Below are 12,644 nucleotides of genomic sequence, written 5' to 3' on the forward strand. Positions count from 1 at the left end.
TTACATTCCCACCAGCAGTGTATTAAATTTCTAGTGCCACACATCCTCACCAGCGTTAGGAATTAGAGTTCTGTTTGCACTTCAGCCATTCTGGATGGTGTCTGTTGATAGCTCACCGTGGTTTTAGTTTCCATTTCTTTGATGTTTGGTGATGTGGAGGTTTTTCATGGGCTTATTGCCCATAGATTTTCTTTTGTAAATTGTGTGCTTGATTTTGCCCAGTTTTGTTTTGGATTGTCTGTTGTTGAACTGTAGAAGTTCTGTGTATATCCTGGGTTTAAGTCTTTTGTGAGACACACGTACACACACACACACTGTAAGTGTGTTCTCCACGTCTTGGCCTTGACTCTTAATTTTCTTCTTACTGTCTTTTGATGAGTGAAAATTTTTGCTTTTGATAAAAAGTCTAGTTTGTGGACTTTTAATTCAGTAGTTAATTGCTTTCTGTTCCTGTCTGGGAAATTCTTCCTCCAAGGGCTCACAAATGTGTTTCATGGAGAAGTTTTAAGTTGTTAGCAGAGAAGTTTTGTGTCTGTAGTTTGTCATGCACACTTTGTGGTGATGCGATGGAGGGCTGACCTTCTCTCCTCCCCACATGGTCACTCTGCGCCACTTGCTGAAGACTTTCCTTGCCCCATGAATTCCTTTGGAACCTTTGTTGACAGGCAGTTGACTGCGTGTATACGAGCCTCTGCGAAGTTTCTGTTTTGTTCACTAACCTGTCCACCCTTGCTCCAGTACCATACTGTCATGGTTACGTCTCTGGTGGAGTAGACCATGGAGTAGACTCTGTTGTGTGTCTACTGGATGGAGTAGACTGCGTTTTCTGAGGTTTTCTGTCTGGAAGGACCGCCCCCTTCTGGTCCTTCAGCTGAGAGGGCTGGCTTTTGTCATCGCTGGTGTTTCTGGCATGTTTTGCTGCAAGTCTGCGATGCAGAGGCAGAAAGCACCCTCCGGGATCAGTGTTGGTCCTCTTATCTCGAGGCCCCGTCCTGTCTGCCTTCTTTGCCTGTCAGTATGCGGTCTTTTTCTTAGCTGTGCTGACATCTTTCTTAAATGTTGAAAAGTTTACATCACTTCTCCTCTTGCCTCAGAAGTAGGAATTTCTTTTTTTTTTCCCCCCTCACCTTTGGCTGTTTATGCTGAAAGTCACTGTGGACCCTCCAAGGCCTGTCTCTCTGCCCACTTACTCAGGATGCTGAGGTGTGTGTGTGGCTCCCTGAGCTCAGGACCATTCCTGCACCTCCGTTCCGGCCTCGCTCCATCCTGTGCGCCGGCAGCCGCTCCTCCCAGCCATGCGAGGCTGAGTCAGGGCAGGAGCTGTTCCTCTGGAGTGGTTTTCGCAAGATCATCTCTTCAGGGTGTCAGGAACAGGACTCTTCCTTGTCAGTCCAGTGTGCAGATTGCAGAGTGGGGGGCGGTCCAGACCCACCTGCGTTCTGTGATTCGTGGTCCTGCCCTCATGCTTTGCAGCCCCAGCGTTGTCGCTTCTGGACTTGAACTTGATGATGACCTCCTCAGCTCGGCACCAGCTAGCTTTCAGTTCAGAACCATCTTGTCTTTCCATGTCTTTTCTGTTGCTTCTTCATGAATCTGCTCCCATCAGACCCATCTTCTTGCTGTTCTCATAACAAACCCCACGTTTCTGCTTGTGTCATTAATATGCTGCTCCTCCTGGCATAAGTGTGCTCTCGTGTGTGTGTGTGTGTGTGTGTGTGTGTACTTGTGTACACAGAGGGCACTTTGGTAGAAAGAATGTGTGTTTCCATCAGGCACATCCCAGTTTTACCTCTTGCTGTGTGGCGTAGGATACGTTACTTCACTTCTCTGAGCCTTAGTTGTACAGTTTGTAAACCTGGAAAAACACTTTTCTCACAGGACGTGTCAGGTTGATGTGAAAGTTCCTGAAGCCACAGAACTCAAATGAAATGTGGGTTTCCTTTCTTTGTTTCTGTAATTAAAAGTTGAGGCTGAGGGCAAGTCATTTCTCCTCATCTTTGTGTCATCAGCGGGACACAGCGTGTTGAGAACATGGAGAGACTTGTTAGTGGGTTTAGTTGGTTAAGGAAACGTCTGACTACTTCCCGTGCAGCCTGTGCTGTGTTAAATGTTGGGCTTGCGAATTACTGGTAAGGATGGCCCCATGCACAGGTCCTTAAGGCCCAGTGCAGCATCCAGGTGTGCTCCGTGATTCTGTAGCTCCGGAGGCGGGCACAGCTTAGCCTGGGCCGCGTGAGGCGTGAGTGGGGATTCCTGGAGAAAGGGGTGCTGGTAATTGATCCTTTTTTTAACAGCTTTATTTAGGTGTAATTTGCATACCATAAGATTTCACCCACTTAAAATGTCAATTTACAGTTTGTAACCATCACCACAATCCAAATCGAGACTGTTCCCGTCACTCCAGAAAGATTCCTTGTGCCCATCTGCAGGCCTGATATGGAAAGATGAGTATGGCTGAGCAGGACTCCTGGGAGGAAGGCGGGTCCCAGCGCGGAGGAGACAGAGAGCAGGGAGGTGTGTGGCCCGGGTCGGGGCGAGCTGTGCTCCTTCCCTCACCCGTGTTTTTATTCTCTGCTCTTCACACCTCAGTTTCCCCACCTGTGATGTATAACCGATAGGCTGGTGGCATCTTAGCTCCCTTTAAACTCTCATCCCTTCAGTTAAGAGAAGAATGTATTTTAAAAAAACACCAGCCGTCAGAACCCATGAAGTAAAACCAGAGAATCAGAGTGACAGTGATGCTTACAGTTCCTTTGATGAAATTTCTCACTTAATGTTTTTCCTGCTTAGGCAAGTAGTAAGGTATACTGTACTGGTAGGAAACTGATGAAATGTAAAAAAGTGAAAAGACCACTTATAACCTTATAATTCAGAGATAATTGTTACTAAAGTTCCCTTGTTCTTACATTTTTTGTGTGCTTATATATTTAAAACTTGATACTGTGCTGTAAATTGCTTTCCTCAGACTATTAAATATTGTCAAAAACAATTTTTATGAGACTAAAAAAACATGGCCTGTTCATTTGAAAAACGTGATAATAGCAGTACAAGTGATAGATGGGCATGGTAAGGCTCAAAATAAAAAAAAAACTTTCTCTCCCTCCTCTTTTACAACTTCGGAGACATAACAATGGTTTACTATGTCAGAGATGGCTTGTGTGTGACTTTACATTCCATTATTTGGATCAAGCCTAATTTAACGTGTCTTTTATTGATAGCCATTTAGATTTTGCTGTCTTCGCTTGCACAGTGCTAAAATGATTATTTTCATGTGCACATCTTTGAATGCTTGTAAAAGGATGTCTGAAGGATAAGTTCCTAAAAAGAGGAATTCTTAGATCAAAGAGAGCACATTTAAAATTTTGATAGATTTTGCCAGTTGCTTTTCAGAAAAGACTGTGCTGGTTTATACTTCAGCTGTTGGTGGATATTCTCACTTAGTGAATATTCACACCCTTACCAGCACTTAGTATGCTGGTATATTATAGACCCTTTTTTGTTCTTTGCCAGTCTGATGTTATAAAAATTCTAACTTACTGTCTTATGTTCTTAAAATTGCAATTGTACTTGAATGGTATTTTCATATGGATATTAGTCATTTTCCTGTGAACTGCTTCACATTCTTGCTATGTTTAAATTCTCATTGATTTGTGAGAACTCTGCTTTTTAGAAAAGTTCGCTATCATAATTTACACATTTTTTTTCACCTTTGGTTGTCTTTTGACTTTGTTTATGGTCAGATTTATCAGTTACACTTGTGTTTGTGTGTTTTTAAAATTTCAGAATCACCTTAAGTCAGTGCAAAGAGAAGTGATTCTGGTAGTTTTTCAGGTGAATATTATAAAAACATTAAAGAGGAGTAAGAACTAACACAATTCGCTTTTGAACATGGTACTTAAACTGTGTACCGTTGTCTTATGAAGAAGAAAAATGTGAACAGATATTGAACTTTTCTTACATTTGTACTTTTTTATTATTTCTTTAAAAAATTTTATTATTGAAATATAGCTGGATTACAAAGTTGTGTTAATTATTGCTGTCCGGCACCGTGACTCAGTTATACACATACGTACACATACATATATTCTTTTTCCTATTTTCCGTTCTGGTTTCTCACATGATATTGAGCACGGTTCCCTGAGCTGCACAGTAGAACCTTGTTATTTATCCACGTTTGTCCTTTGTAGTGTCCATTCTAGCAAAACTGTTTTGTGTATAGTTTGCTGCTGCTGCTAAGTCGCTTCAGTCGTGTCCGACTCTGTGCGACCCCATTGACGGAAGCCCACCAGGCTCCCCCGTCCCTGGGATTCTCCAGGCAAGAACACCGGAGTGGGTTGCCATTTCCTTCTCCAATGCATGAAAGTGAAAAGTGAAAGGGAAGTCGCTCAGTTGTGTCCGACTCTTAGCGACCCCATGGACTACAGCCTACCAGGCTCCTCCATCCATGGGATTTTCCAGGCAAGAGTACTGGAGTGGGGTGCCATTGCCTTAGGAATGAGCAAATGAGGTTCTTCCTTTGTTAGCTGTATGAACACATGGCTTGTCTAATGCGGTATGTAACTGCAGCTAATGACCTGTACCTGTGTGAATCACTGCATCTGTCACTGTTCTGTAGATTTCACTAATGATACTAAACTATTCATGTGTAGTTATATAAAGAGTCTTCTTGTTATTCATGGTTGTTTGGTCATAACCTAAGAAAAAGTTTTCTGTTGGATAGCAATCAAAATGAAACCCCTTACAGAGTGGTGGGCTCTTTTTAGGAGAAACCCTGTGTCCTGCCTTGATGTCCTATGTCCTTCCATTTGGTTAATTTTCCCCACACTTGAAGATCCAGTGCTTTCAGCTTTTTGAGAACTGACGTGCATGTGTGAGGCACGAATCAATTCAAGATGACAAAACCAGCGATAGTTCTCGAGGGGGGAGTTTGCCAAGCTGTGCGTCTGTCTGCTGCCCCTGGGCATTGGTGGCCACCAGGTGACCGTGATGCTGTGTCTCCCGCAGGTGTGATGGGTAGGTGACCAAGAAGCCCTCCTCGCTGTCATCAGGGAGGCAGCATGACCGAGTGCTTCCTGCCCCCCACCAGCAGCCCCAGTGAGCACCGCAGGGTGGAGCATGGCAGCGGGCTCACCCGCACCCCCAGCTCTGAGGAGATAAGCCCCACCAAATTTCCCGGGCTGTACCGCACGGGCGAGCCCTCACCCCCCCACGACAGCCTCCACGAGCCTCCCGACGTAGTGTCTGACGATGAGAAGGACCATGGGAAGAAGAAAGGAAAGTTCAAGAAAAAGGAAAAAAGGAGTAAGTGCCGTTTCCTCTGTGCTGTGGCTTTATTCTAGATAAATTTCTGCTCTACTCACATGTACCTGCCATCCTATATCCAGGGACTCCTGTTTTATATTTTCTTTTCAGGGTCTCAGTTTTTGTATTTTAGGGTCTTACTATCACAAGTAAAAATACTGAATTTCCAGAAGTGGTAAAGTTGTCTGGTGGAGGTTTCTTAAGTTGGTTTTTTAAAATAATGTATGAAAAATAAATGTTGAAATTTTGTGCTTATGGAGTCTTACTGTCTTGATGAGGTTGTAGGCCAGTTGGGGCACATGGTAAAAGATAGTGTATTTGTTTTCTTAAGCAGATGCCACGACACACCCATATGGGATTCCTGTTCTGTAGGGAGGATGATAGCTTTTTATTATTGGGTTGGCCGAAAAGTTCAGGTTTTCCTGTAAGATGTTACAGAAAAACTCAAATGAACTTTTTGGCCACCCAATATCATGCTCTTCTTTTGCTATTCTGGTTGGTGTGGAGTTCGTGGTATTTTAACCAGAAGGAAATTTATGCAATACCTTTAATCTCTATTTTAAAATCTCTATTATTAATTTCTATTTTAGCTTGTAAGATATTTGGCTAAAGAAAAGAACAGGAGAGTTTTAGATGTTTAAAAAAACCCCAAAAAACAAGGAAGCCCAACTAGGACAGCTCTGATATTGAGTAGCTGTTAATGTGAAACCCAGGCTTTCTGACTCAGGGGCGTGGCCGACGACGCTGAAGGTTAGGGCTTTCCTGGTCGGTCCTCCCCAGAGGAGGCTCCATCCCTGCTGCTGGCCCCAGAGGGAACTTCCAGCCAGAGACCCGGGAGCCAGGTGCAGTGGATAGGAAAAGAGCACCTACATAGTCCTGCATCTCCAATTGTGGCTGGAGACGGCTTCAGATTCCAGGAACCAAATAGGAAAACCTAAGCTGAGAGAAGTGTAGGTTAGAGGATGTTCTTCTGACTGTGAAGGAATGTTGTGTGTGATGGTGGGATTCTTTCCAAATAAGTTGAAATAATGATTATTTTCAGTAATTTGGTTTGTAAAAGTTTCTCTTGCATACATGTATAGAATAAAACCAGTTGCAAGGGTAACTAGCTCTGGGCATGTTGCCCTCTTGTGGTTGAGAGATGTCACAGCAACACCTTTCAGCCGAGATGAGTGGCCGGGAGAACAGGAGGGCTGGGCCACAGGTGGAAAGATAGGTCGCCAAGGCCAGGTGACTCTTCTTTGGACCTGTTTTAAACATAGAAAATGGACAGTGTAACATTCAGCAGACTGTGACTCACGCTTCCTGCGTTTCTTTGGCAGCTGAGGGCTATGCTGCCTTTCAGGAAGATAGTTCGGGGGATGAAGCCGAAAGTCCTTCCAAAATGAAGAGGTCCAAGGGGATCCATGTCTTCAAGAAGCCCAGCTTTTCTAAAAAGAAAGAGAAGGATTTTAAAATAAAAGAGAAACCCAAAGAGGAAAAACATAAGGAAGAAAAGCACAAAGAGGAGAAGCATAAAGAGAAGAAGTCAAAAGACTTGACAGCAGCTGACGTGGTTAAACAGTGGAAGGAGAAGAAGAAGAAGAAGAAGCCGATTCAGGAGCCAGAGGTGCCTCAGCTGGACGTCCCGAGCCTCAGGCCCATCTTCGGGATCCCGCTGGCTGACGCGGTGGAGAGGACCATGATGTACGACGGCGTGCGGCTGCCCGCAGTCTTCCGGGAGTGTGTGGACTACGTGGAGAAGCACGGCATGAAGTGCGAGGGCATCTACAGGGTGTCAGGTGAGGGCCGCGCTGCTCGCTACTGGTCGGCTTGCCTCTGTGTTTCAAAGGAAGGAGCAGAGTGCTTATGAGCAAGGTTGTGACACGGGTCCTAAGCCTCATTCATGTCCTTGGTCCTTCCCGGTGAACGAAGGCCCCCACACTGTGTCCGTGTGTGTGTGTGTGTGTGCGCGCGCGCATGCACGCTGCCTTTTTTACTCGATCCCCACACCCCCATTAGGAGGGCTCACCGTGGGTTCATTTTGTAGTGCCTGGTGCGTGTGGGCAGCACCCCTCACCTGGGCGCCCCCGAGAGGTTGGGTGTCGGGAGGAGGTCAGCGGGGAGGGAAGGTGTCTGGTGTCTGCGTCCAGGATGTGTCTTGGCCACGAGACACAGTGCTGACGCTGTCATGTGAGTTTTTCCTCAGTCCAGCTGAGGGATGGGCTGTTCTTGCTAAGTGTTTAGACCTCAGGGGTGGATTCCTCTAGGTCAGGTGTGGCTCTGACATATGCTAGTGAAGTCTAGGTTCCATTTTCCTATATTCCGTGTGTGTGAAAACTAACATCTCATACTTGGCAGGAGTGTGATTCCTATTGGGTGTCTAAAGTCAAACAAGACACCTGTGGTCCAAAACTGAGACTCTGTTCTTACAAAGCGGTGTGGCTTTGGTGTTGGTGCAGGATGCAAGTCCTACCTGTGCGATGCAGTCATCACCTTCCTATGACTGAGGCTGTAACATGTGTCGTTGCTCATGCATGTTCATGATGAGTTAGATCAGAAACATTTAGAATAAAGAGACTAGATTTAGTTTTTCTAAATCTAGTCATCACCTTCCTGTGACTGAGGCTGTAACATGCATTGTTGCTCATGCATGTTCATGATGAGTTAGATCAAAAACATTTAGAATAGAGAGACTAGATTTAGTTTTTCTATTTAATTGGTTCATGCACATTTCTTGAAGGTAGATTTGATATGAAGGTAGATTTGATATGCCCTTTCTTTGTTAAGAAAGGGCAGGCATGTTTGATAACTGGGGAGACCTTTACGTAGCCCACAGATAACATGTCATTTAAGAGTGTTTTGGCTAATATGCTGCTATTTTATAGAAAATAAGAAAATGAATTAGGCACTGAATTTTAACTTACAACTTCTTAGTTACATAAAATAAACACATTTAACTGAATGTAAAACTTGCCTTTTAAGAAAAATTAGATGGATTTTTAAAGATCTACACAGTACTAACATAGCTGCTTCTCGCTTATGATTTTGATAGGCATGAGGAAATTTCATTTTAGGTGAAAGCTTCTCTGAAGGTTCCTACAGCGTTGTTCAGAGGATTCTTTGAACTTTGTCCTGATTTTTTATGTTTGTATTCTTTTGGAGCTGGAGGTGTGGGATGTCTTCTCTATTCGACACTGAGCTGCTCCCCTGGTCCTTGGCGCCTTGGAGAACGAGCACCTGCTTTGATCAGTTCTGTATTTATTTGTGAGGCTCTGGCAGAACACTGCATTCAGCATTCTGGACTGCAGAACCGTGCCTGTGACTTTTCTTTTCGAATGCTAGTAGTAGCGCTTTTTCATGGAGAACTTTGATTCACACTTATTCATGTCCAAGTTCTAGTTTTAAAACTAATCTATTGTCATCTGCTCTTTCTGTACCTGGGACTTCGAAGTGTTCAGTTTTTAAAAGGAAAGCATTTTGGTAACAATTTCTGAGTAACAGACTAAACACATATTCTAATTGTTCACTTGTGCCATTTTCTGGGCAGGCACTGCTGGGGCAAAATTATGTATCTACAAGGTGTTCATGAGAGAGAGAGGAGGGTGTCAGGAATTTCAATTAAAGTTATCACTCACCATATTTTATTCAGAAAAGTAAGAAAATAGGAATTATTTTCTAACTTTTCCACCTCAAAATGAAGATTATAGCAAAATAAAATCTATATTATTATTTTCCTATTTGGAATTGCTGGTTTTATTTTGTCAGTGCTGGATTAAGTTATTGATTTATTGTGATGCCATTAAAAGGTTTTGTAATGTTTACCATTACAATGTCAGCCTCAGTTCGTGGCTTGTTTTTAATAACTGGCCTAAAGTTTTTTTGTAATTGAAGTATAGTTGATGTACAGTGTTAAGTTTCAGAGATACGGCACAGTGATTCAGTGTTTTTAAAGATTATACTCCGTTTATAGCTGCTGTGAAATGCTGGCCGTATTCCCTGTGCTGCACTGTGGAGTGTATTTATTTTGCGCATTTAGTTTGTGCCTCTTAGTTCCCTACCTCTAATTTAGCCCTCACACTTCCTCTCTCCTCTGGTGACCACTAACTTGTTCTCTGTGTCTGAGTCTGTTTCTTTTTTGTTACATTCACTGCTTTATTTGTTTAGATTCCATAAAGGAAGTCCTTGTCTTTCTCTGACTTAGTTCATGTAGCTTAACACCCTCAGGTTGAGCCATGCTGTTGCCAGCGGCAGGATTTCATTCTTGTTTACAGCCGAGTGGTGTTCTGTGTGTGTGGCGTCACACCTTGGCCTGAAGTTTCTAGTGTTGAAGACAGCGGAAGCTACTTTGTGCTCTCATGAGCGAGCAGTCAGTGTCACTGAATTCTGTCTTAAATGCAGACTGGAGTCAAGACTTACATACTTAGTGTCTTAAAAACATTTATGTGTGTTTCTTTCTGACCAGTAAGAAAAGCAAAACAATTTGATTTTAGTAACCCAGGTTTCACTTTTTTTTTGGTTCTAGCCCTGTTTCAGATTAAGAAAACATGTAAAGAATTTAAATGTAGAAATTAGATATTAGGTATTATTAGAAATTAGGTATTTATTGGGGAATAATTTTCAGACAGTTTATTTAGATGGTGCGCTCACCTTTTCCATTTGATACAATTTTTATTTATAAAAAAAGTACTCACCCACACCTTTTTGCAGCGTGCTTGTGTGTACTGAGTTGTATTTTATATTGTCAGTCTTGTGACTGGTTAGAAAAAGCAGTTGGCCACTCATGTAGAGGAAGGCTTATTCTCGAATTGTAGTTTAACTTTTGCCTACGTAATCTTTAAAAACATATTTTCCCTGAATCGATTGGCATATTTGCTTAATGTTTCTGTGTTTGCTGTGATATTTGTTCTGAATATTGTTTTTCCATTATCATTTAGTGTTTGGCTAAATTTGTCCTCAGAGTGTAGCTTTCTCTCTTATTTACGGAGGAATTGTGTGAACGATATGCAGATAAACAATTAACGTGCAGGTTGGCTCTTTTCCCATCTCCCCCAGGGGTGATGATGGGCATGCTGGGGAAGAAAGCTGTGTGTTTGATTTTTTTCTTAACACTTCTTTTTGTTCTGAATTTGAATGTTCTCAGGAATTAAATCCAAGGTGGATGAGCTGAAAGCAGCCTACGACAGAGAGGAATCTCCAAACTTGGAAGAGTATGAACCGAACACGGTGGCCAGTTTGCTGAAGCAGTACCTGCGGGACCTGCCTGAGAACCTGCTGACCAAGGAGCTCCTGCCTCGCTTCGAGGAGGCGTGTGGCCGGAGCTCGGAGGCTGAGAAGGTGCAGGAGTTCCAGCGCCTGTTGGAAGACCTGCCCGAGTGCAGCCGCCTTCTCATCTCCTGGCTCATCGTGCACATGGACCATGTTATTGCCAAGGAACTGGAAACGAAAATGAACATCCAGAACATTTCCATAGTGCTCAGCCCCACTGTGCAGGTACACAGCCTTCCCGGCACACATGTGGGCCCTTGGGGTTGGGGCGAGGGTGCTTCCCATTGCCGAGTCATACCAAGCAGTGTGCCAGGGACAGTGGGCAAGGGCTTGGCCTGAGTGTGGATGGTGTTGACGTGAAAGCTGGTGAGCAGGTTGGCCTTTGAGCTGTGCCTGTGGAATATGAGTATTGTCCAGGTTTGGGTGTAGGGTCTGTAAGCAGCTCCTGATGACAGTGACCTGTCCTTAGTGGAGGAGGAGCCAGGGTACCTGCAGTCCCAGTTCATCCGCAGAATTTTGAAGATTTCAGTTACTCCATCAAATAGCATTACTGCTCAATCATGTCACATAGACATTCAGACTCAGGCCCAAGGGGGCCTAACATTATTCATTTGGTCAGGGACTTAACCTGAAGAATTCAGTCATGAAGATTATATAAAGTATTGTATAGAATCTTAACCTGGGGAGGCATTTCAAGGAGGTGGGTGGTGATTCTTTATAACGTAAATTCCTGGTCTTCGCTTCCTGCTACTCACTTGGTGCTGGCATAGAATGTGTGAGTTCCTTTATTGGAGTTACTGATATTTCACTCTGGCCAGAAACAGAGGGCAGAACAATGAGAGGGGTTATAGTTTTTGTTTTAAGCCCTCTTGGTGAATACACCAGGTCACTTGTTGGTCACTGTTATAGCACACTGCTACGTATAACAGTGTATTTTCTTTCACTGAAGATTCCTTCATTGCTCATTGCTTATAGCTTGGAAACAAGATGTTCCTTAAATTTCCTGTTAGTTAAGTTTTCAGAATTTGGTAAATATTACATTGTTACTTAGCATTTCTATAATAGGGATGATGGTGTCACAGAAAATGCAGGTGTGTTGTCAGAGTAAGTTTTAGATAGGAAACAGTTTCTTTTATCAGCTATTTAGCCACCTAACATCCTGATGTCTTAGCTCCTCCATCCTGAGCTTTGGAGTTTCCTGGAAGGTGTTTGTCCCTGGAGTGGGGATGCCCATGCTCAGCCCACCTCTGTAGCCACAGGCTCCCCTGTTTCTCAGTTGATCCGTCGCGTGTGTTAGAATGCCTCATAGTAACTGGAAAATAAAGAACATAGGATTTAAAAACTCAGTTAATGCTCTAGGGCTAAAACAGAATAAATCAATGATAATCAGCCTCTGCGTCCCTTTCTTGGCTTTTCCCCCAGTCCCTCATAGTGCTGAGTCTACCACTTAACCTGTACTTTATCATTCTCTTCTTTAAATTGGCCATTAAGTAGCGAAGCATGTCTTGTGACTCCTGAAGATTAAAGAAGGTACTTAGGCAACAGACACAAATGAAATGAAACGATGATTTTAATATTTTTCTTGCAAATCCTTTTTTTTTTTAGATTAGCAATCGTGTTCTGTATGTGTTTTTCACACATGTGCAAGAGCTCTTTGGAAATGTGACACTGAAGCAAGTGACGAAGCCCCTGCGATGGTCTAACATGGCCACAATGCCCACACTGCCTGAGACCCAGGAGAGCATCAAGGAGGAGATACGGAGACAGGTGTGTGCGCACCGCCCTCCGGCCCCCGAGCCACCCTCACGCGGACCCTGTGGGAGACTGGGGTGCTGACGCCCATGAGTCCTGGTCCTTGAGCACTTCCTGTGTGTATGTAGCTTTCGGGCACTCTCTTCATGGCACACCAAGGCCAGAACTTCCCTTGTGGTGCTGATTCATGCTCATTAAGTCAGGATATCATGGTACACAGAGCACAGGTTTGGAAATCAAAAGACCTGGCTTGAAATTCTTGCTCTGCTCCTGACTGACTGAATTAGGCACATTGCTTAACCTCCTTAAGACTTGGGGATTGCCTTTAAAAGTGAGTCCTCTCC

At 43.7% G+C, this 12,644-nt stretch overlaps 1 protein-coding gene across 6 annotated transcripts in view; it reads left to right on the forward strand.

The window, feature by feature from the left end:
- Nucleotides 1-12,644, forward strand: part of RALBP1 (ralA binding protein 1) — a 40,817-nt gene that overhangs the window by 17,313 nt on the left and 10,860 nt on the right. For all 6 annotated transcript variants that reach the window (XM_086373194.1, XM_086373191.1, XM_086373192.1 and 3 more), the window contains exons 2-5: nucleotides 5,005-5,301; nucleotides 6,624-7,082; nucleotides 10,424-10,773; nucleotides 12,154-12,315. In XM_086373194.1, coding sequence (XP_086229320.1) covers nucleotides 5,058-5,301; nucleotides 6,624-7,082; nucleotides 10,424-10,773; nucleotides 12,154-12,315 — 1,215 coding nt within the window. In that variant the 5' untranslated portion in view covers nucleotides 5,005-5,057. The remainder of the gene's footprint in view (nucleotides 1-5,004; nucleotides 5,302-6,623; nucleotides 7,083-10,423; nucleotides 10,774-12,153; nucleotides 12,316-12,644) is intronic.

The sequence above is a fragment of the Bos grunniens genome, chromosome 24, assembly GCF_055505025.1.
Source record: "Bos grunniens cultivar Pamir isolate PY7600 chromosome 24, Bosgru_T2T1.0, whole genome shotgun sequence".
NCBI lineage: Eukaryota > Metazoa > Chordata > Mammalia > Artiodactyla > Bovidae > Bos > Bos grunniens.